This window comes from Nuphar pumila, chromosome 16 (assembly GCF_984573655.1).
Source record: "Nuphar pumila chromosome 16, dmNupPumi1.hap1.1, whole genome shotgun sequence".
Taxonomy (NCBI): Eukaryota; Viridiplantae; Streptophyta; class Magnoliopsida; order Nymphaeales; family Nymphaeaceae; genus Nuphar; species Nuphar pumila.
In genome coordinates this window covers 6,857,631-6,883,084 of record NC_143264.1, presented here as the reverse complement: position 1 = coordinate 6,883,084, position 25,454 = coordinate 6,857,631, and the positions used below count along the sequence as shown (strand labels likewise).

At 38.5% G+C, this 25,454-nt stretch overlaps 1 protein-coding gene across 1 annotated transcript in view; it reads right to left on the bottom strand.

Moving 5' to 3' along the window:
* The window catches only part of LOC149812804 (ABC transporter C family member 3-like), a 28,657-nt gene extending 18,267 nt beyond the window's left edge, over positions 1–10,390 (bottom strand). The window contains 1 exon segment of the mRNA XM_089992298.1: positions 10,278–10,390. Within this exon segment, the coding sequence (XP_089848424.1) occupies positions 10,278–10,390 (113 nt within the window).
* Positions 10,391–25,454: the final 15,064 nt, after the last annotated feature.

Here is a 25,454-nt window from a genome sequence, read left to right as displayed (position 1 = left end):
TCTGTGCTGACGATGCTCCGTTACAAAGTAATGGGGTCGATTGTGGCATATTCGTAATGAAGCATATTGAAGCAATATATAATGGAGAACAACCTTGTTTCCACGCTGTATGAGCTTCGTATCCGATGTTATTGGGTATTCCTGTTATATATTGGATTTCACATTACCTGTTTTGTTGCAGGAACATATTCCGGTAATACGTGATGAAATATGCAGAAAATTGATTGAGTTTAAAACGAACGGCAGACAGAATAGTATAAAGTGAAACTTATCGATTGCTCTGTCTGTACAACCTAACGAGGCCCTCCATCACCGTTCTCGCCGTCCTCGACAGTAACCCAGTGGTGCAGTCGCACTGAGGGTGGCCAGCAGGAGCTCCGCCAAGTCATGTAGTGTATAACTGTAATGTTTCAAGGTGTTAGTGGGTATCTAAATTTTTGTCATGTAGTATAAAAGAGGGTCGACCGCTATATGTTGTAACCTTTTCAGGGTTTTGCGCTAATGAAGCTTAAGTTGTCTTCCCTCTCTATTCTCCTCTCTTCTCCTTTTGTTCTTGCTGGTTTCCCGATTTCAATATGGTATCAGAGCTCTATTGAAAATGAAAAGGTGCTTTGAGCAGTGTAGTTTGACGTTAGACCACCAAGCGTATCGCTTTGTACTATTCGTAAAATAAGAACGCGACATTGAAGCGATGTTTAAGCATACAACATTTCATAGCGATGTTGAATATTATCATTTCGAACATTAAAAGTCTTTGTTCATTGCACACATCGCAGTCTCACCCTGTGACTGTCAATCACGCGGGTTGAGCGCACATCTTTTATCAATTACAAGCCTTTTAGACCTCGCCTCCGTCAGTTTCTCCTCCGAAATGAGAAACGACGTCAACTTTTTGCAGAGTTCTTCGCGAAATCCGGGTATATCAACCTGCATAAACAGATTGTAAACTAGAAGCAATAGACATGCCCTTAATTGCCAATAAGAAAGGCCAAGGAATGGCATACAGCGTTGAAACAGGGTTCTGCACCATTGTATATCGCTTCAATGTACTTCATTACAAATACGCCGCAATCAACGCCATTATCTTGTAAAGGAGCATGGTATGCCGTGCGAAAGATCCACTCGCTGACATCGACTCCCAAAATGGCTATGAGGAAACCGATCTGAGAATAATGCGACCGAAAGTAAATTCATGACCCCAGTACACTACACGATACTCATATAGATGGAATCTTACGAGATGGGAAATGTCTAGCCGTAAACCACTGTCAACTTCCAACGAATTGTAACACCATAGTTGTTTTTCGCGTAAATTCATCACGTATAAGACCCAATGCTTTTCAGACTGCCAGAGTGTAGAAATTAGTATCTGCAAATAGATCGAAAAAATGTTGTTACCACTGTCAAGCTGTAATATTGCACTGTAGGTTTGTTTGCTTACCTTTTCACTTGTCATAAGGTCTCTGCAGTGATTACCGTTAACCCAATAAGGTTTTCCATCTTGAAATCCACTGGAGTATGGCAAACGGCGTAATATAGTCTGCAAACCGAAAGAAACATTGCTAACACCAACGTTAACATACGAATCAATTGGACTAAATCAATAATGAAAAGCAACATAAAATACAACCGATATACCACGAAATATGGGCTGACGACGCTCACAGTCTGGCTTGGTGCGTTGCTTTTAATATATTTTACGAAATCGGATATAGTCTGTTTGCAGCAAATATGGTGTTGTATTGATCATACGTACACATGGCTTACGTTTATAGACAACTACTACTAGTTTAATACTAACAAAATTACTGATCATGTTGCATTGTGCGAATTCACTGCGCATTCGGTTGATGTCCTCCAGGAGTGATTGACTAAGTTTTCACCCAACTTCGTCGGTGGATGTTCGACTGAAATGAATGCGGACATTGCAACGACCGATATTTAAATTACATTATATAGTACACAAAAACAAATCGCAAAAAACGCATGAAAGAGACGGATTTTGCTGAACATGTAGACTATGTGTAGACAATATACCCATGATTCGCCATTGTTGGTCGTGTAGCTGTCTTCGTCTGCCTCACCGACTATAATTTTCTATGTTCGAGGGCGGATCTCCAGGTTTATGAAGGAACCGTCGGTTTGGTAGTTGCTGGTTCACAAAGTAGAAGAAAAACACACCTTCCAGTGCTTGTGCGACTATTTATGACCTAAAAGATGTACTGCTCAACCAACATGATCAATGGCTAATGTACGACAACTCAAACATTTATGGGTATCCGTTGGAAAATACACATTGAGTAGTCTTTTATTTATAATATATGGATACAACTTTTCACAAGAGAACTGACAATAATGATTTCAAAAGGCAAGTGGAGGTGTCGGGAACGCAAAAGATTTGCTGGCAGAAGAAGTTCAATGGAGGTGTATGGCGATTTGTGGTTATCGTTGAATAGCGATCTGTGGCATCGCAGCACAGTGATTGACAGTCCTACGCTGCGATGCCACACATCGCAGCACACTTGAACAATCCTTCGCATTACGCTAAGATTGACAGTCCAACAATAATCAACAACGTTCTACGCTGCGATGCTACATATCGCTATCCACGTGTGATTAGACATTCGAACAATACCCAAAAATCACATGCTGCGATGCCACAGATCGCTCTCTGACTCAAAGCACGAAGCTAATTAATTGATTGTGTTTAAAAAAAATATAAATACGGCTTTTTGCATGCCGCCTTTTTTTGATAACCGCCGCCAAATTAAATGCTTGCGTTCGAAGCATTCAAAAATACGTCTTTCCATGCCGCTCATTAAGTTTTAAATATTCAAAAATATGTTTTCCACGTGTGATTTGACATTCGAACAATACCCACAAATCGCTGTCCGACTCAAAGCACGAAGTATCCAGCGATGGCAACAAATCCTTTCCTTATCTATTGATTACTTGCATCGCTGTAGTCAGCGATGGCAAACAATCGCTGTATTTGTCTTCGCCAATAGTTTGCGCGCTATTCTTTCGAGGCGAAGACAAATACAGCGATTGCGAGGACAAAGATCTCTGTAATAGTAATTTCAATTATAATCATTGCATTTTTGGAAAAATGAGAAGCTTGACTTCCGAACAAAGATCTACGTTTATAAACAAATCTTTTCAACTTGTGCACTCGGATTTATGCTGCGATGCCACAGATCGCTGTCCGACTCAAAGCACGAAGTATCCAGCGATGACAACAAATCCTTTCCTTATCTATTGATTATTTGCATCGCTGTAGTCAGCGATGGCAAACAATCGTTGTATTTGTCTTCGCCAATACTTTGCGCGCTATTCTTTCGAGGCGAAGACAAATACAGCGATTGCGAAGACAAAGATCTCTGTAATAGTAATTTTAATTGTAATCATTGCATTTTTGGAAAAATGAGAAGCTTGACTTCCGAACAAAGATCTACGTTTACAAACAAATCGTTTCAACTTGTGCACTCGGATTTATGCTGCGATGCCACAGATCGTTGTCCGACTCAAAGCATGAAGTATCCAGCGATGGCAACAAATCCTTTCTTTATCTATTGATTACTTGCATCGCTGTAGTCAGCGATGGCAAACAATCGCTGTATTTGTCTTCGCCAATACTTTGCGCGCTATTCTTTCGAGGCGAAGACAAATACAGCGATTGCGAAGGCAAAGATCTCTGTAATAGTAATTTCAATTGTAATCATTGCATTTTTGGAAAAATGAGAAGCTTGACTTCCGAACCAAGATCTACGTTTACAAACAGATCTTTTCAACTTGTGCACTCAGATTTATGCTGCGATGCCACAGATCGTTGTCCGACTCAAAGCACGAAGTATCCAGCGATGGCAACAAATCCTTTCCTTATCTATTGATTATTTGCATCGCTGTTGTCAGCGATGGCAAACAATCGCTGTATTTGTCTTCGCCAATAGTTTGTGCGCTATTCTTTCGAGGCGAAGACAAATACAGCGATTACGAGGACAAAGATCTCTGTAATAGTAATTTCAATTATAATCATTGCATTTTTGGAAAAATGAGAAGCTTGACTTCCGAACAAAGATCTACGTTTACAAACAGATCTTTTCAGCTTGTGCACTCGGATTTATGCTGCGATGCCACAGATCGTTGTCCGACACAAAGCACGAAGTATCCAGCGATGGCAACAAATCCTTTCCTTATCTATTGATTACTTGCATCGCTGTAGTCAGCGATGGCAAACAATCGTTGTATTTGTCTTCGCCAATACTTTGCGCGCTATTCTTTCGAGGCGAAGACAAATACAGCGATTGCGAAGACAAAGATCTCTGTAATAGTAATTTCAATTATAATCATTGCATTTTTGGAAAAATGAGAAGCTTGACTTCCGAACAAAGATCTACGTTTACAAACAAATCTTTTCAACTTGTGCACTCGGATTTATGCTGCGATGCCACAGAACGCTGTCCGACTCAAAGCACGAAGTATCCAGCGATGGCAACAAATCCTTTCCTTATCTATTGATTATTTGCATCGCTGTAGTCAGCGATGGCAAACAATCGTTGTATTTGTCTTCGCCAATACTTTGCGCGCTATTCTTTCGAGGCGAAGACAAATACAGCGATTGCGAAGACAAAGATCTCTGTAATAGTAATTTCAATTGTAATCATTGCATTTTTGGAAAAATGAGAAGCTTGACTTCCGAACAAAGATCTACGTTTACAAACAGATCTTTTCAACTTGTGCATTCGGATTTATGCTGCGATGCCACAGATCGCTGTCCGACTCAAAGCATGAAGTATCCAGCGATGGCAACAAATCCTTTCCTTATCTATTGATTATTTGCATCGTTGTAGTCAGCGATGGTAAACAATCGCTGTATTTGTCTTCGTCAATACTTTGTGCGCTATTCTTTCGAGGCGATTTTGTTGGATATACTACCTTAAACATAAGCATGAAGTCTTTGCATCGTTTAAGACATATCATATGATGATTAAAAATCAATTTAATGATAATTTAAAAATCTTTAGAGTTGATTCCGGAGGAGCGTATCTTTCAAATGATTTTAAAAACTATCTTGAAAACCATAGAATAGTTCATCATAGATCTTGTCCAAAAACACCACAACAAAACAGTCTAGTTGAAAGAAAACATAGGTATATTATTGAAACAACTAAAACAACTAGAAGCAAAAACCCGCTATCTATCGATTTTAACAAATTCAACCACGAACCGCAAGTCGTCAATGATAAACGACTATAAACTCTCCAAAAACCCGGCATTGTGGAGATCGGGTCATGCAAAGAGGCATGCCAACTAAGTTAATAGCCCACACGAGATTCCTGTGTCCCAAATCAATCGGTCGACTGCATCGTAGCCTGTCATGAAAGAGAAAATATTAGACACTGAATTAAGTTTCGCAAGAAATGCCTACCTCCTCGCAACATCGATAACATACCAAAAGCCTTGTAAAACTTTAGCGATCGTTGCCGGAAATCTGGTCGGGAGGAATATAGGTTTGAACGTTTGCCGGTACTTCTGCAGGGTATTGTTGCATGATGGACATTACACGAGTTAGCTATTTGACAAGCTTGACGCAATGGGGAGCAATATAATGTTTTACATACCTGTTCATTCGAAGGGCTTTGTTGTTTTTTATTACAGGTTTGTTGTTTCTTAGTCCTTTTCTTGCCAACCAATTCTAGTGCACCCTTTGCCCTCCGACGACTGCGATCAGAGGCAGGTTTTCTTTTGATACCCTTTGCTTCATGAATATGTCCATCATAATCAACAACGTTCACTACTGACTTGTTGAAGATAATGTTTACGCTTCGGCGCAACTTCTCGGGAGTGTCAAGCGAGACATGATTTTGACCTACGTTGTTCGATCCCATTTTCTTCGGCTGGTATTCATTCGCTGCAAAAGACTTAATGTGAATTAACTCCACGTTTTCAAGTAACTCCGTTGTAGCTTTTCTCGCACATGCATAGCCTTCTTCGCTTCTCGATGCCAAATCAGCAACATGCATGAATGACCTATACAGTTGTTGGTAACGGGAGGCTATGTGGCACTTCTCGTCAACACCAGATTTACTCGCATTGTCCATAACGAGCATTTCAATTTTCGCGCGTCTCGTCCATCTTCGCATTACGTAAGACTCAGGTATTTCTTGTATCTTCTCTTGATTGAGTGCCTTTAATGCATGACAGCATAGGATACCTTTGAATTCATACATTTTGCACGAACATTCTACCCTTCCGTTGTCGACATTGTACGTGACATGCGTTTCTTGCCTTTCCTGATGCTTTTCGCCCTGACAAAAAATATGGTATTTGTGCATATTCTCGGTTTGCACCAGTTCTTCTATTCTGCAATTCATGACATGAAACACCTCTTTCTTGATCCATTCAAATACAGTTAGTGTATACAGAGCTGCAGGTCGCATCAATATTTTCATGCCAAAAGTTAGAGGTCGTGTATTGGAGCATTTCACGTCTTGTTCAAGCTCATTCTGTCTTAGACCGTCTACAAATAATTCATATTGTTCCATGAAACGAAACATTGTTAAACATGAATACAGGGTTTTCTTCAGTGTGGCATGCATAGATTCGGCTCTTTGTGTGCTTATCATACCTGCACAAAAGTATTGTCTTCCATATGCCAATGCCCACTTCTCTTTTTCTGTATATAAATTTTGTAACCACAGACAGTCAGCAAGGTCGTATGTCTTAATCATTTTGTCCCAATCTGACTTAAAGGTGACCTCGTCTACGCTATGAAGTACACACCTTGTAAAATATTTGTCAAACCCTGTATTCTGATTAAATATATGTCCTATGTTCTTTGCTGCATTTTGAAAGATATGCCACAAACACAGGCGATGATGTGCATCTGGCCACACATGAAGCATTGCAGCCGCAATTGCATGATCACCATCTGTGAGTACAGTTTCAGGATGCTTCCCGTTCATTGCCTGTGTAAATACTCTGAACAACCACTCAAAGGTTTCCTTGGTCTGGTCATACACAAAAGCACCGCCTAATATACAACTCTGTGCGTAATGGTTCACTCCCACAAACTGTGCAAATGGCCACTGTTCAGTGTTAATCTTTACTGTAGTATCAAACACAAGCACATCATTGAAGCATTCATAATCTAATCTAGACCTTGAATCTGACCAAAACATATTCACGGCATATCCATCTGCGTCCACTTGAATTGCACTAAAGAAACCATGTTCATTGCTTGATTTATTCTGTAAGTAACGAACCAAACAACATATTTCTCCGTTCTTCATGTTATCTGTCCTCTTCCTGCTCAAGTGGTTTCTAAGATCCAAAGGTGTGAATGGCACATTTTCGCGACCACCATCTATGCGGGTAAACAAATTGTATGTCTTCCTTGGTGCAATGTCGGCGCTATCGGCTATTTCAGCCATTGCAGCATGAGCTACAGTTACTTTACGATGTGACCTTAGCATAGGAGTCATAAATGATGCAGATAAATCATGATTATAATCATTGATTAAAGTACGCACGACAAATTTCTCATTCGGATGTCTTCTCAAAACCAATCTCGCCTGACATCCACATCTTGATTCTGGCGTGCTCCTAGTTGGATTTCCCATTGATTTCTTCCAACCTTGCTTGGAACAGACATATGTCTTTCTAACCAAGACACCCTGTGCATTTTTTGACCAAGAAAACCTTCTCACACTGAAGCCAACTTTTAAGGCATAATCATTGTAAAATTTATATGCATCTTCTTCGTTATTAAAATGCATTCCTTCTACAGGAACATAGTCAAGTGCAATTCCATGTACATTCCTAGTTCCTACGGTTTTCTTAAGTGTACTGACATCAAAATCAGGATCATTACTGAATTGCATTTCTTCTCCTGGAACATTGAAGTCAGGTGTACTTCCGTGTACATTCCCGGTGCATACACTTTTATTATATGCGCTGTCATGGTAGTCTACCTCATCATTGAATTGCATTTCTTCCACTGGAACATTCAAGTCAATAGTGGGTCTAATGTCTGCACCTTTCTTTTCATGTGCATCGTTAGTGCAGATGTTCAATTCTTCAGTTGGGTCATAAGTATAGATATTCAATTCTCCAGATCTTTCTATTGATTGAGCTACATCGTCTTTATTACAACCTGATGATAAGCTCAATAATGTTTTAAGCAATATATCAATTTGTGTTTGCAGTAATATGGCAAACAAGTCGATATTATCTCACAAAAATGAGAGTCTGTTACTAATACAGCGATTTGAGATACAATGCATATGATGAGTGAATGTAGGATACCTGATGGGGTAGAGGCCCTTCCTAGCATCTGCAAACAAGAATTCCTGTCAACAGTTCCCAGCGTCTTACAAATATCGATAAGTTTCCAACCTTCGTAAGAACAAAATCTACCTGCAATAACCAAACAAAGCCTTAATGACACACAAGACGACATGCCTTCTTCATCGATAGCATGATGCTGGGAAGCTACTCACGCCGCCTTGATGGAACTGGTTGGAATGTTTGTGCATCATTGCTTTCTTCCTTAATGCCTAACAACAACGACAAATAAAAGAAGACAGTGGAATGTTTTGTAAGCAATATATCAATTTCCGTTAGCAAGCGACATAGGTTTACTACGATTTAATCAGGATGCATATAAGAACGGATACCACTAGGGTTACGCAAGTCAAAGCAATAATTTAATGAATGAAAGTATCAAAGCAAGTGCGGTTTGATGTTTGCTTGTGCTGAGCATCGACGTGTCGCTTACCATGCCAATAAAATAAACATGTCGTACATGTGTGTTGATGATAACGCTCTCATAATATCTACGAGGCTCTAAAGCGAGTTCAATAGAAGTCGCTGAGAGAGCAACGATATGCATGCGAAAATCGCCCTGCCATGCGTGTCAAGATGTGTTTCTGCACCCAAACGTTTTCAAAGTCTGTGTACAAATATCTTACAAATACATATTACAAAACATATAATATCTTACAAAACGATATGTATAGCGATTTGTCAGATATTGAAAATTGATACAACAGTTCAGTTTTTATAACTTATAACTCGACGATACAAAAACATACTATCTAAAAGGTCGATAAATATATCGCACAATAAATTACAAATCGATAAGGAAGAACTTGAACATAATAGCAAACAAATCGATATTAACTAACAAAAATGTATCTCACAAAAACGAGAGTCTTACTAATACAGCGGTTTGAGATACAATGCATATGATGAGTGAATGTAGGATACCTGATGGGGTAGAGGCCCTTCCTAGAACCTGCAAACAAGCGTTCTTGTCAACAGGTCCCAGCGTCTTACAAATATCGATAAGTTTCCAATCTTCGTAATAACAAGATCTACCTGCAATAACCAAACAATGCCTTAATGGCACACAAGACGACGTGCCTTCTTCATCGATAGCATGATGAGATGAAAAGCTACTCACTGTGCCTTGATGGCACTGGTTGGAATGTTTGTGAATCATTGCTTTCTTCCATGATGCCTAACGACAGCAGTAATGAAGAGAAGACACTGGAATGTTTTGTAACACTGGAACGTTGATAATGGGAGCATCGTTACAGCAGATGGCGCAGGCGAACGTCTCCACTTTAAATGGTTAACATCTAAATCCATCTGCCAAATGGTTGCCGGGACAAACCAAGTTGAGAGGGTGGTGTATGTTCCCCCCGGATGATTCACTGAATCCCACGTCTGTGTTCGGGGCTTTGAATGAGCACCACGTATACAAGCACATGGGGCTCGTATTCCCGTGTATGTTGACATAACTTTGCATCTGACTCTGGTGTTGTTGCAAAGACTTAAGTACCATTTTCTTGCTATTCTTCTCATAAAGTGATGGTTTGAGAAAATGACAAAAATGCCCTTCATTCAAAAAAGAAAAAACAAACAGTTCAAAAAAAGGACAAACATGTCCTCCATCCAGAAAGTCGAGGATGATGTTGACTCTTTAAAGTCTTCTTCTTCTTTCTTCGTTCAAAAAAAGGACAAACATGTCCTCCGTCCAAAAAGTCGAGGATGATGTTGACTCTTCAAAGTCTTCTTCTTCTTTCTCCGTTCAAAAAAATGATAAACATGTCTTTCATCTAGAAAGTTGAGAATGACGTTGACTCTTCAAAGTCTTCTTCTTCTTTCTCCGTTAAACATTGTAAAACCTTCTCTCTCTCTCTAGAGAAGAAATCAAGGGAGGCAAAGAGTTCTCCCTGGAGAAGGCCATGAACATCAACCCTCTCACTCACTCTCCCTTCTCTTGTCCAACCGGTGGATGGTGGCTGACTGGATCCCCGCTGGCGTTGGCTGCCTCACCTGAATAATGAAAGAGGTGAAGGGCCTCCCCCACAGCCTGCAACATCGGCAGTTTTGGGGGGTCTGCCAGTCCTTTCGCCGGTAAGAGGAGTTCCCTCTAGTCGGTCATATCCGGTGAGGGACTGCCAGTTGTGGCTAGGTCGGCGGCGGGTCGCCGTTGGCCTAGTGCAACTGCAATGAGGATGACTGGCTGGTGGTGGATTGGAAAAACCCGCCGGCTGCTTCTGCTTCTCCTTCTGTTTTCCGTGACTGAATGGTGGCCCGGCCTTGAATGGCTAGAAGTTTGCTTGCTGGCGGTGCAAAGACCAGCAATCGTTTCCTAATGTGGCTGATGGGCAGCCACATTAGGAAACGGCTGCACCGATGGTTTAGATGATGCTTTCTGTGGCTTCTCCAACCGAGCTCGATTCGACCATGTTCGCTTCATCGATAGGTGCAGGTCAGGCAGCAAACAACCCACACCAGGAACAAGATCCCATCGTTGTTTGCATTGGTGTCTGGTGCTAGGCATGAGGGCTTCTTTGGTGCTCTTGGTGTTGCTCGAACTTGGACATATCACTGGCTCTTCACACGGATATGGTAGATGCAGTAACATCTGCAGAAGAACGATTTTGAGTCCCTCAAGTTGCTCTTCCAAATTTTTTAATCCTTCGTGCATCATGTTTTCAAGCAGATCAAAACTGTAGATCAATCTTCGAACTCTGCCATTGAAAACATTTTATCGGGTGGCCGTAATACATATATCGATCAAGACGTGCTTCCTGAGCTGAAGCTTTTGATGAATATTGAATTTCACCAATGAATAGAGGAACAGTTCCATTTTCTTAACACGATCCTCTCTCTCGAACAACGAAATAAAATAAAATGTTGATCGAAAGAACAACCAAAGCGATGCGCAGTGGTTAAGAGGATCGATCTTGAATTCCGCAAAAGTGATACCCAACATAAAACTTCAATAATTAACTATAGAATTAGGAAAAGACAATAAATAATAAAGCTTTACAATTTACAAACAATAATAATTCATCATCAACCTCCCCTTCTTCTCTCTACAATGATTTTTTATAATAAGCAAAGAGAAAAACCTATAAACTCTAATCCTACTACGGATACGAGATAGATTCCATATCAATTAAGATCCAAAACATGATTCTAAATTAAGGTCCAAACCAAATAACAACATAAAAACTTAAATAGTAAAAATGGATCCAAATGGATCCTATATCCCCAGTAGTATCCCTCTCTCGCCACTGCATAAACTAGCAAGTCTGAAAATTGAAAATAAGACACAAGGACAAAAAAAAACACTTGCTAGTTGAGCATGCGCCAAACGTTCTTGTGTCCATGTATTTTTTTTCGTAACTATAGTGAAAAAAGTTTAAAATGGCAAAATATTGGCTGCCAAAAACTCACGAGAAATAGTTTTTTTTTTTTAATTTCATTTTGAAAAAACTTGTTTTTGGGTCACTTAATTATCCTGCTCCCTCGCAAGTCTAACCCTGGTGGATCACTAACATCCAAGCCCTTACGGAGCCCATCAGTTAAAGGCAGCACATGACCATTTATCCTTTTCACTTTTTTTTGATATTTACACGGACAAACCACCTATAGTGAGGTCTGCTTTAATTAGATTATCATCATCAAGCCTCGTCTTGGGGTCTGCTTTAATTTAATCCTAATATGGAACTTGTTTTTCAAAAATCCACCCAAGGCGGGTCGTGCCTTACTCAGTTCATTTTTTTAAAAGGCAAGCTGGGGTTAAGCAGACAAGTACCAGTCACACAATGATGCCATTGGGATTTGAACTTACAACCGCGCAACACAAGGTGAAGTGCACTAACTGCTTCTACCAGATAAGCATAACACCCCGCGAGCAGGTTATATGTTCTCCCCAAGAATACGCATTGTAGCTACAGTGCATGTTCTTGGGTCCCCACTGAGCGCCGCGTGGTGCTCAGTGAGGTGTATGGGCGAGCCGTACACCACCGTACATCCTGCAGGCTGGTGTACGGCTCCCCTTACACCCCACTGAGTGTGGAGACCCGAAACCGGGGTGCACACGCAACACCCTCTCTAGTGCCCCTCATTGGTGAAGCCAGCCCATATCTGCCCCATTGGTAGTTTTATTAGTTGGACGAAACAAATTTTAGCATTTATAACAATGGACATTTTTTGTCATTTTCTTACACGCCGTGCGTTCGTGCACAACTGAAAGCTGACAAAGCGGTGTTGTGAGCAATTTTTTAAAAGGTTAGGTGTCTATCTTAAAAGTTTGAATTCTGAGTCTGTTAAACGTAATTGTACGATAAGTTAGGGGTATTTACAAAAAAATACCCAAAAAAATAGAGCATTACATAAAAAAGAAAAAAAGTAAATCAAAGCCAACGTTGGGAAATGGGTCGGGTTTGACCCGGACCCATACCAACCCTATGGGGGTAGGGTCAGGGTTTGGTAATAAAGAAGGAGGTCTGGCTGGGAACCCGGTCGGATCTAAAGGGTTTGATTACAGAGCCGGATATAGCTTGTGAAATTTCATACCAGACCTGGGTCGGACCTGAGTTTCCAATTAAAACCCGAGATTTTTCAATATAAAGAATATGAAAAACGTCAATTTACCAGGTCTGGTTCATGCAATCCTTATAAGACCTGACTATGGTTTTTCATCTAACAGACTCGATACCATCACCGCAAAGTTAAATCTGAGTTTAAACTCACTTGGGTATCTGTACCTTGGATGAAACTGGATCTGGTTCCTTAATACTCTCCCTCAAACTGGTCTAGGTTAGAGGCCACAAGACAAGTTTGGCTGCTGATACATTCACTTCGTAAATGTATCAGCAGCCACGAGATCTATCGAGTGACTAGCTATTGTTGAGCCACCTTCTTGCGGACAAAATGATAGTCGATCTCTTCATGATTTGACTGATTGTGAAAATCTGGATTTATTGTCATATGAAAAAATGATATGTTGCAAAAAATGATAGGAGTTTGAGAGATATAGAGTCTAAGATCCTGAAGTATGCACGTGATCTAGGTAACTTCAGTTGTAGGGGAGGCAAGGGATCGATATTCATCTTTAGAACTAGGGGTGGCAATCAGGTGGGGTCGGCGGGTCAGCATACCTCAACACGAACCCGACCCGTTTATTAAAGGGGGCGGCTGTGGCAAACACGAACCCGACCCATTTATTAAACGGGTAACCCGACACGACCCAGTTAACCCATTTAATAAACGGGTTGGGTCGGGTAAACGGGTTGGCGGTTTAGCGGGCGGGTTGGCAGGTCGGGTTAGCGGGTAGGTCAGGGTCGGCTAAACGGGTTGGCGTGTCGGGTTCGAGTAAACGGGTTGACCAGCCCGCCTAGCCCGTTTATTAAATGGGTCAGCCGGGTTGGCATACCCCTAACACGAACGCGACCCGTTTAATAAACGGGTTAGGCGGGTCGAGCCGTTTATGACACAAACCCGTTTAAGCCAAACCCGCCTAAGAGGCGGCGGGTTGGCGGGTCGTGTCAGGTTTTGCCACCCCTATTTAGAACTGGATCAGACTATAATAGGTTGCTTCTTCGCTCTCCAAGACATATTGTGTTCTAGTTAAATACAATAACTAAAGGTAGATCTTTGAGTCACAGGACACCCTTTCCAATCCGCATTAGAGAGCCCGTAGGGTTATGATATATTAACTGAATCCTATAGTCAATGGTTCCCTTGATATTTCGAAGTATTTGTTTAACAAACTGAAAATTAAACTTTTTAGGGGCATTTATAAGTTAAAAAACATAGCTCACACTTAATGATAGGTCTGGTCTAATAAAAGTAAGGTACTAGAGGCTCTCAACTAGACTCTAATAGAGATAGACATTTTCAAAGGATTTATCATGCTCTGGAGGTTGAGGTCATTTAACCATGGGAGTGGAAATATGACAGCAATCCTTCATTTGAGCTCAATCTAAAATCTCAATGGCATAACGGGATTGATTAAGACAAAGTCCTTCAAAATTTTGAACTTGGATTATGAGAAAATAGTGTATTTGCCCAAGATCCTTCATTGCAAACTCTTTGTTAGAGGTGTTTAACATTGGATTACTACCGGTGGTGATGATGATGATGTCATCAATGTGCAAAAGCAAGAAAATGCACCCATGAGAATCTTGACATACAAAAGTAATGAGTCTGCAACACTACAATAAAAACCCATCACCAAAAAGAATATATCCAACCAAATATGGGATAAGGAAAACATTATGATCTAAAAACATGTAAGTAGGAGTAATCAAGTTTTGCTCGAGTATTCTTGGGCAAGGCATGCTATGATGGATACCATTATTTCTCAAATATTCTTGGAACTCTTTCCCAATAAATTTGCCTCCACCATCGGATTGAAAATTTTGATATTTTTTTTAAACCAATTAGTAATTATTTTATGAAAACTATAAAAGCAATTTGTGAAATTGAATTTTTGCTTTAATGGATAAAACCATATCAATCGTATGTGAGGATGGCATAATATTTAAAACCTTGGACTGAATTTTCTAGTGCAGGCCCTCATATGTCACAATATTTTTTTTCCAAAAATTCATCACAAATAGATTCAAACATAAAAAATTGTAACTTGCAAGCTTCAACCATGGCACAACTTGAGTAAAATGTCTGAACTTTATTAGGAACACTAGAAAAGAAGTTTTTATTCTGCAAAATTCAAATTTTTCAAATATTTAATTTCTCAAACGTTGATGCCAAACGTCATCAGTAGTGGTCATCTGCCGAATAGAAAACAAGGCTTCTTTATTTTTTGGTTTCAACACCAATAAGCATTTTGCCATGCCTATTACCGTCACCCACCATAATCTTTTTAGGCCCATTATATTGAACAAGGTTTTGAAGCTTACTTGGGTCTGTAGTTATGTGGGAGCTAGTACTTTGTCTGGGACATGGTCTTGATTGTTCGAGACTGTCATAGCTGTCAATGCTTGAGGAATTTCCCCAGTTTGATACATACAATTGAATTGATGGTAGCACTTTGTCTGCTGGTTCACTGGTGGGACAATGACCATAAGCACCTAAGTATCCATGCAGGTACGACACACATACGAGGGGCTGGTAGAAGTATCCCTGTTACACGGTTCCAGGCTCTACCTCTACCATGACCAGTAGGGTATAGTTAGCAATATGGAATATGACATTTGCTCCAGTGGTGCATATGATCACTATCAGAACCCTTCTGTCGTTGCATCAATTACAATATGATATTTGTAGCAGCTAGATGTTAAAAAATGCCTTTTTGAATGGAGACTTGAAAAAAGAAGTTTACATGAAACTACCACAAGGTGTTTCGTGAAGGCAAAGTGTGCAGGCTAAGGAGAGCACTATGTGGTTTGAAACAAGCACATTGTGCATCGTTCCACAAGTTCAGTTATGTAGTTAGGGATATGGATTTCAGACAGAGTTATCATGATCCTGCCCTGTTTATCTTTGTCACATCATCTAGCAAAGAAAAATGCTTGCTCTTACTATATGTAGATGACATGATTATTACTAGGGATGGCAATGATCTTATTCAAAAGATAAGGTTAAAGTCATGGAATGCTTTGAAATGAAATACTTGAGAAGGCTGAAACAGTGTTTTAAAACTCGCCGAGTCAACTCGTTGACTCGGCTGACTCGGCTCGGCCCTCCAGCAAGGCAAACTCGGTTTGCCAAAACTCGGGCTTGACTCGTGCGAGTTTTGTGATGTTTGAAATTTGATTTTTTGGGTATTTCAGAATAAAAAAAATTGTTTCTTGCATCAATAGGGAATAATTAATTGGCTTGTATAATTTGATCAGTTGTATTGAGAATTTCTTCTTTGATTTTGTTATGGATTTTCTCACACATAGTATGTAACCCATACTTTCTCTCAAATATCTTTCTATTTTTCAAATTACTGAAATGGCTATAATGTTAATTTATTTTTTATGACTGAATATGATCATGACTTTGAAAAGAACTTGTCTTTAGCTATGTGTAGTTGGAAGTGTACACTCCATGAGCAAGTTTCATGTGTTTGTTATGACTGATTCTTGAGCCTATAGTATGGCTGAATTTCTCTTACAAAGCACATTGGACATCCTTCGTAGTTTCATCTCAAAAACTATAAGCCTCAGCCCCTCATTCTGTTGTTCAATATTGTCTTTTATTAGATGATTTCCTTGTGAGTCTATTCTGCATAATTAGATATTGTGGCCATTTTTTTCTGGCAGTCATCCTAGTGTAGCTTAAAAGTTAAAACTTAAAAGTGCAATTCTATATTGTACATGGTTACTTTTGATACGTGAGCATGTATCATAAAGCACAAGTCCAATATTTTCTGAGCAGGATCAAACTCTGATTTTTAAGTGGATTGGGCTACAAAAGGTAGAACCTGGTGAACTGGCCATTACAACATTTATGAGTTGGTCAGGTCTCATCAACTTCAGTACAGACCAAGCATGGACCATTTTAAAAAGTCTCAACTACAATACAGACATATTTTGCTTAACATGACCCTCTGTATATGAGTTTATCATCTCTTGTTTACTGAAAAACATAGTTTGAGACAAACTATATATTATTTTCTTTTAAAATCAAAAGTTAACATCACCCAGTCCGAGTCACCAAGTTGACCCGCCGAGTCACGAGTCAATAAAGAACGAGTCGAGTCTCGAGTCACGAGTTTTAAAACCTTGGTCTGAAATACTTCTTGGGGCTTGAGATAGCCTATTTTGAAAGTGGATATATGTTGACTCAACATAAGTATGCAATTAATCTATTCAACAAGGCTATATTGGCTGATGATAGGAAGAAAGTGGAGACTCCCATGAAGGCAAATTGCAAATTGAAGCATTCGGATGGAGAGATTCTTGAGGATCCTACTATGTATAGAGTTGGTTGGGAGTCATACATACTTGACTATATCTAGACCTGACATCACCTTTGCAGTTCATGTTCTGAGTCCGTTCATGAGTGCACTTGCTACAGAGCTATGAATTATCAAATAGATTAGATGCAGTATGAATCATGTGTTGTTCTTCTCCTCATCGATAAGACTCAAGTTAAAAGCCTATTGTAATGCAGTTTTTGAAGGAGTCTTCCAAGATTGTCACTCTACTACAAGATTTTGTGTTTTCCTTGGAGATTCTTTGATATCGTAGAAAAACAAAAAACAACAAAGCATTGCTCCTTCCACTGTAGAGGCCGTGTTACGAAATGCTAAGGAAAAGAGATAATGTCACAAAGTGACTAACAAATGCACACGCATACAAGCAAATAGCCACTAATGGGAAAGATCACAACAAGCCACAAAGTGGCAATGAACATAAAAGAGAGAGGAACTAAAAAAATATAGATTCTTCACTTAAGAATATCTTCAAAGAAGCTTAAAAATACAAAGGAGACACCTCCTTATTTATATACAAGAGAGGACCAAGGAAGGGCTCTCATACGGATGTTGGAGCCCCTCCAATGGTCATAAATATGATTGTTGGAGTGGTCCAACGTTCATATGTGAGCCCAATTCAATGAAAAACAAGAAAAGAAAAAGAGAAAAAAAAGAAAAAAGAAAAGTCATATTCTAAGTGAATATGCGTGAAAGTGTAAAAAGACTATTTTACCCCTAGTGGGTATTTACAAAGTGTGTGTGTGTATATATATATATATAATTTAACAGGACGAGTATAGAGATATGGCCCAAGTTACAAACAAGACTACATGGTTGAGATGGGGGATAAAATTGATTAGAGAATCCCACCACACTGTGATAATCAAAGTGCAATTCAAATAGTAAAAAATCCTGAATTTCATGCAAAGACTAAGCATATTGAAATTGATTTTCACTTCACTCGAAGAGTCTACTAGGAAAGTATAATCTCATTGGAAAATGTCAGAACGGCCATCAGATTGCAGATTGTTTTACTAAGAGTTTGCCCTTTAGAGTTGTTCAAACATTCTTCTCAAAGCTTGGAATGAGTATGTTCACATTATCTCAAGTTGGGGGGGAGGGGCGGGGTTGCGAGATACATTGTATGATATGGGTGTTGTATATGTCTTGGTGCTACCCCTTGTTATGTATACATGTTTGTTCTTGGGGGTATTTTTGTAACATAGCAATAGGGGCAAAGTTAAAGATTTTTGTCCTCTGGTGCAGCTAAGGATGTCGAGTCTCTCATTTGTTGTATCCCTTCTCTTTTTCATCTCAATGAAACTTCTAGTTTCTTCTTTCTCGCTTTGTGCCTTCTCCTAATGCTCTTTCAGACAGTAATTAGATGCGGTCAGGTTAATCCCCATCTTAAGAAAACACATTTGTTCAAGATATTTGGGTCCGTGGAGAGAAATAGAGTATAAGTAAGAATGAAATAATTTTAGGGCACGAGCTGCATAAAGGAGAAACTTGACCAGCTGGTCTGGGGTCAGCTGAGTACAGTTGCTGACGTCAGAGTTGTATAACTGCTAACTTCAGTAATATCATAGGTTAACATCAGCAACAACGAGGATTGACACTGCCAACAACATTAGCACCACAATGAGAGAAAGAAAATGAAAGAAACGAAAGAAGAAAGGAATAGGACAAAAAGAAAGAGGAAATACGAAGAGAGAAAAAGAAAAGGACAAAAAAGGCTTGGAGTAAAAAGAGAAGAAAGAAGGAAAGTGGTCAATGAAAAGGAGGAAGATAAAAGAGTGAGAGAGAGATTCAAAGGTTTACCAGAAAATATGTAAGGGACCAGATTTGATGAACCAACAACAAACCAAGGACAAATATACATATAAACTCATGTAAGATGTTGCAAGTAGATGTAAAGATGAGAGAGCAGAGAAAACCAATGTTATCAGTATTGTATCGTATCAAACAATACGATACGGCGCATTGCAGTATCGCTGGTCGCTACGATACAATACACTCCTGAATCTTTGATGTGATACGATACAATATTCAGTTATCCTTTTGTTTTGTTAGTTGTTAGTTTGATGTGATAGTGTTTCACATGTTATAGTAGTACATGTGTAAGTTTAATTGTTCATAATGCTTAAATTTGATTTTGTTTTTCTGTTTTATTCTATGATTTTTTATTTTTGGATTTTTTTCTATTTTTTGTGATTTTTAAAATAAGATTTTTCATGTATCTTATCATACAGTATGATACACCCGCATCAACAACCCTTCCAATATGGGTTCGGATACGATAATACAACATTAGAGAAAACTCCAGCCATGACCTCCAATTTTCAATGGAGAGGGGCCCGCTCCACATCCCTTTTATGTATAATGAAAAAGCTCATAGGGTAAATAACAAGTAATTACAAATGAATCATGACTCTATAATGATAGATCAAAAAGTCAATGCCTATTACTACTTGTCATGCTATATAAAAGGAATATTCTAGCAAGTGCAATAAAAAAGTTGTCAAACTGTGACTTATCAATTATCATGGTTCAGCACATTCACTATAAGTGGTTATGCATGCTTAAGCTTGAAATGTATTTTTTTGCTTACGAGTGACTACTTCTCACCTTTTTCTTCCATACATCCCCTTGGAGAAAAGCGTCTACACATCCAATATAACTTCCAAATTATGTAACTGTACAGTGAAGCAATTAAGTACAATTATTTCTTTTGAAAAAAGTAAATTCAATTTGTTCTCATTCAACAAGAAACAAGGCTATCTAGGTGGAACTATTTTGGGGTTGACTGTGCAAAACAAAAATCAACCAGTGTAGCACCTTTTAAGGGATCTTAGAGGCCCCACAATTTTCAGAAAAAATGAAAAATGTTTCAAATCATTCTCATGAGGTATAGGTTACAACATAACAGTTCTTGATTGCAAGGAATCTGGAGAATGCAAACTCCAAAGGATCTATTTGTCAAATACCAAAAAATGGGCGCTAGTGAATTCTCCAAATGAGAATTCCCACCATGTGTACACAGAGAAAACAGTAACAAAGTTATAACTCACCAGCGGACCCCCTTGATGATTGCATGTAGCAAATCCAAGCAGTTCAGGTGCAGCACAGGGAGATCAGAAAAGATAAACTTTGGCTGAGTAATGGCTATAACTGGGATTGAAGCATAGCAGTTATTACCATTCAGTGAGAGCACTCTTTCGACAATTGAGAGCAGAGAGTGCAAAGGGACAATGATCTGACAACATTGAAACAAAATCACTGCTCATCTTAATCCACAATAAACATAAGGGCAAGGGAGGCAATGGTCTTGCATGAAATTCACAAGACCACAATATTAAACAAACAATGTGTTGGCCTACCCCGACATGGTAAGGACTGGTAAGCATTGAAATACAACACTGCATCAATGAGCAAACATGAAGAATATGAAGTTTGCCAAACTAGTCTTTTGGTTGTTCATACCCTCTATTTGACTCTGAGTAACCACCTAAGGGAGGAGGGGAATCTTTTCCTGGTTCAACCAAGAGATTGATAGCATCCATGCCTTTTTTTGCTGCATTAGAAACAATAATTAGCTCTATTTAATACAAGGCTTCACAGACATAAATATAAAGCATTTGTATCAATTACCATCTTCAAAGCCTTGAAAAATATAATTCAAATTTGTATTGATTGATATCAAAATCTTCGTCATCATCTGGGATCAGCTAGCAACATCACCCTTTGCCCTCGAAAGGAAAGCCAGTAATTGGGCAAACATCTAAAAGTATACATGAAAAACCAAGTATTCAATGTGAAAGCTTAACTATCCAAAAGGAAAAAAGAACAATAACCATAAAAATCCTATGTCTACAAAAAAAGGAATTGCGAAAGAATTTTATAACAATGAATATTTCAAAACAAAGTTTGGCAAAGTCAAACCATCTATGGAGTTGACCATTTAGTCCCTCAGAAGACAATGTTATTAAAATAGCAGAACCGATACATGCAGGTTAGTTTCCCATGGTTCACAACTTAGATAAAGATAAGCTTGAATTTCTGAACAAGATGGTTGCGACAACAGCCTCAGCCTGTAACAGTACATCATCAAAACTAATATGACAATTCTTTCACAAATTTAAACATTTTAATTTTCAATAGAGCATAATAACCCAATACTATCCAATTGAATCAATCAATAGGTGAAATGAAAAAAAACTAAAATTGATTTCTTAATTAGTTTAGGAATAAGCTACTATGCAAAGAAAAAAAATCCTAACGGAGAAAAACTTTTTGCAAGCTACTAGAAAATAAATTTTGTGTTCATAAATCCAGTTTATTGGCAGTTATACAAAATATATCCCCAAACACTATAAATCTTCCTTCAAGCAAATTGTCAAATAGATTGACACAGGCAAGAAGCCATTAAGTTGACATAATGCTTTAATATTTCATATTTGAAAGTCCATAGAGAACAAGTTGAGGTTCAAGCTTTGTCCCCAAGGAACAACTCAGAAAAGGTCATAATGAACATTCCAAGAGAGTGAAAGAAATTTGCACTCACACTATCATAGTGACAATGGAAGGATGACGGAAACAAAGTTAACAGGTTACAAAGAAGACCAGCAACCGCTTCCTGCAAAAAGTTAATACTATAAGAATATGAGTAGTCCATGTAACTCTTAAAAAGAAGAGTCAAACAACATACATGTTAAAAGAGTCAAAAGCAAATCATTTGGACAGTCAAACCACTCAATGCACCTCCACTAAAAATACTCGGTTTGGGACTAATTAACACTATATAACTACACAAGTCTGCAGCAACGCATTCATGAAAATAAAAAAGCTCGTGAGCTGGATTTTATTATATGATGATCTTTCTTATAAGATTATTAAGATAGCAGCCACTAGATATTGTTCAAAACGTAAAGGAAGAGGGAGACATACAAAGAATGGGTCCTTAATAACAAACACACTGGCAACTTAGTTTGTGATTTGCTATGTCACATGGGCATGCCCAGGGTTACCGGAAGCACCATACGACTTGAGAAAGTGTGCTTCTTCGAAGCACAAAATGTGACGCTTCTGATTAAATGGGAAGGAAGTGTGCTTCCCAATTACTGGGAAGCTCACTTCCCCTTCTTTTTTCATTTTTTTCTTGTTTTTTTCTAGTTTTTCCCTTTTTTCGCTTCCCCCTCGCTTCCTAGGTCGCTTCCGAGATGATTCCTACTTCGCTTTTAAGTCTTCCCGCACTTCTCGCTTCCTAAAATTTTGGAAGTGCCTCGCTTTCCGCTTTTACTTCCCGAATCGCTTCCCGCTCCAGGTTCCCGAACTGGCAACTCTGAGCATGCCCATGTACCACCAATATCCATGCTGACAAGGCACGACGTGGGTGTCATGTTGGCTACAAGTCTGTTTGGACCGAATCTGACCCGAAAGGGACTCAATATAAATCATTTTTCTTCTTTTTCTTTTTTTTCAGTTTTTTGGCTTCATCAAAGAGGTTGACTCATGAGAACGAACCACCCAACCCAACTCCCTCCCTGCAGTGGGAACCGACAATTGGAAAAAGAACAAAGAGGAGAAAGAGGATTCCTTCACCCCCAAGCCCCTTTTAATAAATACGCAGAGACACAACACCCACCCGCTTAACTGTATAAGACAAACCCTCTAAATTACAAAAATAACCACATCTTTTTTTAGTAAACATTAATAAAAACTAAATAAACTGCTTGTATTACAGAAATACTCATAAGTTCATCTATCTTACCTAAAGCTACTCAAGTAGTTTATAGGTTTGGATCCTAATCTGACCCAAACATATATATATATATATATATATATATATATATATATATATATATATATATATATATATATATATATATATATATATATATATATATATATATATATATAGGTTTGTCTTTTTGAAGCCTAAGAGAGAGAGTAATGAATGGCCCCTAAATTGTCCTAAACGGCTTCAAAGAGATAAAGTTTAAGGTGTTTGCTTAATCCAAACTCATAGATGTATTCTCTATAGATTATTTAGTAGAAAGCATATATTACATTAGGAAACACATGGCTCATATTGCACCAAAACTTGGTGAAATAAAAATCAAGGTTTCTCATTGAATCCAAAGCATGGCTTTTAGTGAATAAGCAATGATGAATGCATCTTTAGGTTAGGATTAAACAAAAAACATATGCAACCTATGTCACATGGGTGTGGGTGCGGGTGGGTGCGAGTGCACACTTTCAAAAAACTTGGGTGCGAGGGTGCGGCAAAAAAATTTTATATATATATATATATATATATATATATATATATATATATATATATATATATATATATATATATATATATATATATATATATATATATATATATATATAGTCCAAAAGTTGGACATAAATGACCCTTGGTGTGTTGATTGCACCCAGGGTCAGGTTGACTGCAGGTGCGGCACCTAGTTGGAGAGTCCCTATGACATAGCATGCAACTACGTTTTCTAGAAGTATTTATGACGGTTTAGGACATGAACTGGGTAGGAGATACTCATCTCTCTTAAAATAAAAGGAAAGGTGTGGGGGAGGAGGGGTGTGGTCATGGTGGATGAAACCCTTTGTCCCCTCTCTATTTCTCTCGTGTTCTTGTCCAAGGAAGAAGAGTCTCTCTCTCTCTCTCTCTCCCCCTCCCCCCCCTCACATATAAAAAAAAAACAGGTTCCTAGTTGGCTTCATGCCCGGTCTGACCTGTGTCGACAAAGGTACTTGTCCTTTAGGGAAGCACCCATGTTGTATAGGTGTTATGCTCCTTTAAAAGCTACATATCACTAGTTTAAAATTTAAATAATTCAAGATAGGTATGATATTAGTAATTATGGATGGTTTTAACTTTTAATATTCATGGATACATACTTGGAATTAAATCTAGTTTGAAATAGAGTCTCCTTTGCTTGTGATGAATGGGTATTCAATGAAGGTGATCCAATGGATCAAGATGGACACTAAATCTCAGTCTGCCATGCTTCTTCACTATTGATATTGTGCTAACATTATTCTTTAAAAATTAAAATCGAACAAATCAATCTAGTGACAGCCTTAACTTTCCCCTGACCAACAACTAACCTACTCAACTCAATAGATTGACTAAGTCTCCATCAAGACTCAGCCAGGACTCACAAGCATCAGCCGAGTTATAGGTTCACCCAATCAAGTAACATACATACATACATATATGCATATATATAGGATAAATATTTGCTACTCTCTACAGTATGTACAATCTAGTTGGAAAAATCATAGGTGCAAGTTGTATCCACTCCATCCAACCTCGTAGATGTGTTCAATATATTTTGTTTGCTAGGAAATGCACCTTGGATTATATTTTTTTAATGTAAAAATATGATTTTATTCATCAAACTTTGGTACATTGGCCATTGATTTTGAGGTACTTGAAAAACCTTCTTACATGTTGCAAATACATGATCCAAAAGCTACGTAGATCACATCTACAAACTTAGACCCACAAAAAAATAGCAAAAAAGTTGAGAAAAGTGACATTTTCTACTAGATTGTATGTACAATTGGTTCTAGTAAATATTTATCCACACACACATATATATAGACAGAGAAAGGGGATGGTCCACCCCTTGTTCTCCCCTTCAAAATCGTATGTAATATATAGTTTTTGGCAAATCCGACCATATAGATATGATCTTCACGGTTGAAAACATATGGCCGTAATAAAAAGCTATGTAGATCGCATCTACAAGTTCAGACCCAACAAAAATAGCAAAAAAGTTGAAAAAATGGCATTTTCTACTATAGATTGCATGTACAAATGGTTATAATAAATAATAAATATGTATCCACACATACACACATATAAATAATATATATATAGAGATAGAGAGAGGGGGGGGGATGGTCCACCCTTGTCCTCCCTTTCAAAATCTGTATGTTAGATATATTTTTTGGCATATCTGAACATATAGATGTGATCACCATGATTGAAAACATATGACTAGACTATTGGATCAATGTTTTTTGATGTGTAGGTAAGGTAAGATCTTATAACATAAACAATTTCAGAACTGTTGAAGATCACATCCCTATGTACAGATTTTCCAGAAAACAAATCTAACAAACAGATTTTGGAGAGGACGGGGTGGACCATCCTCCTTCGTGTGTGTGTGTGTGTGTGTGTAGAGAG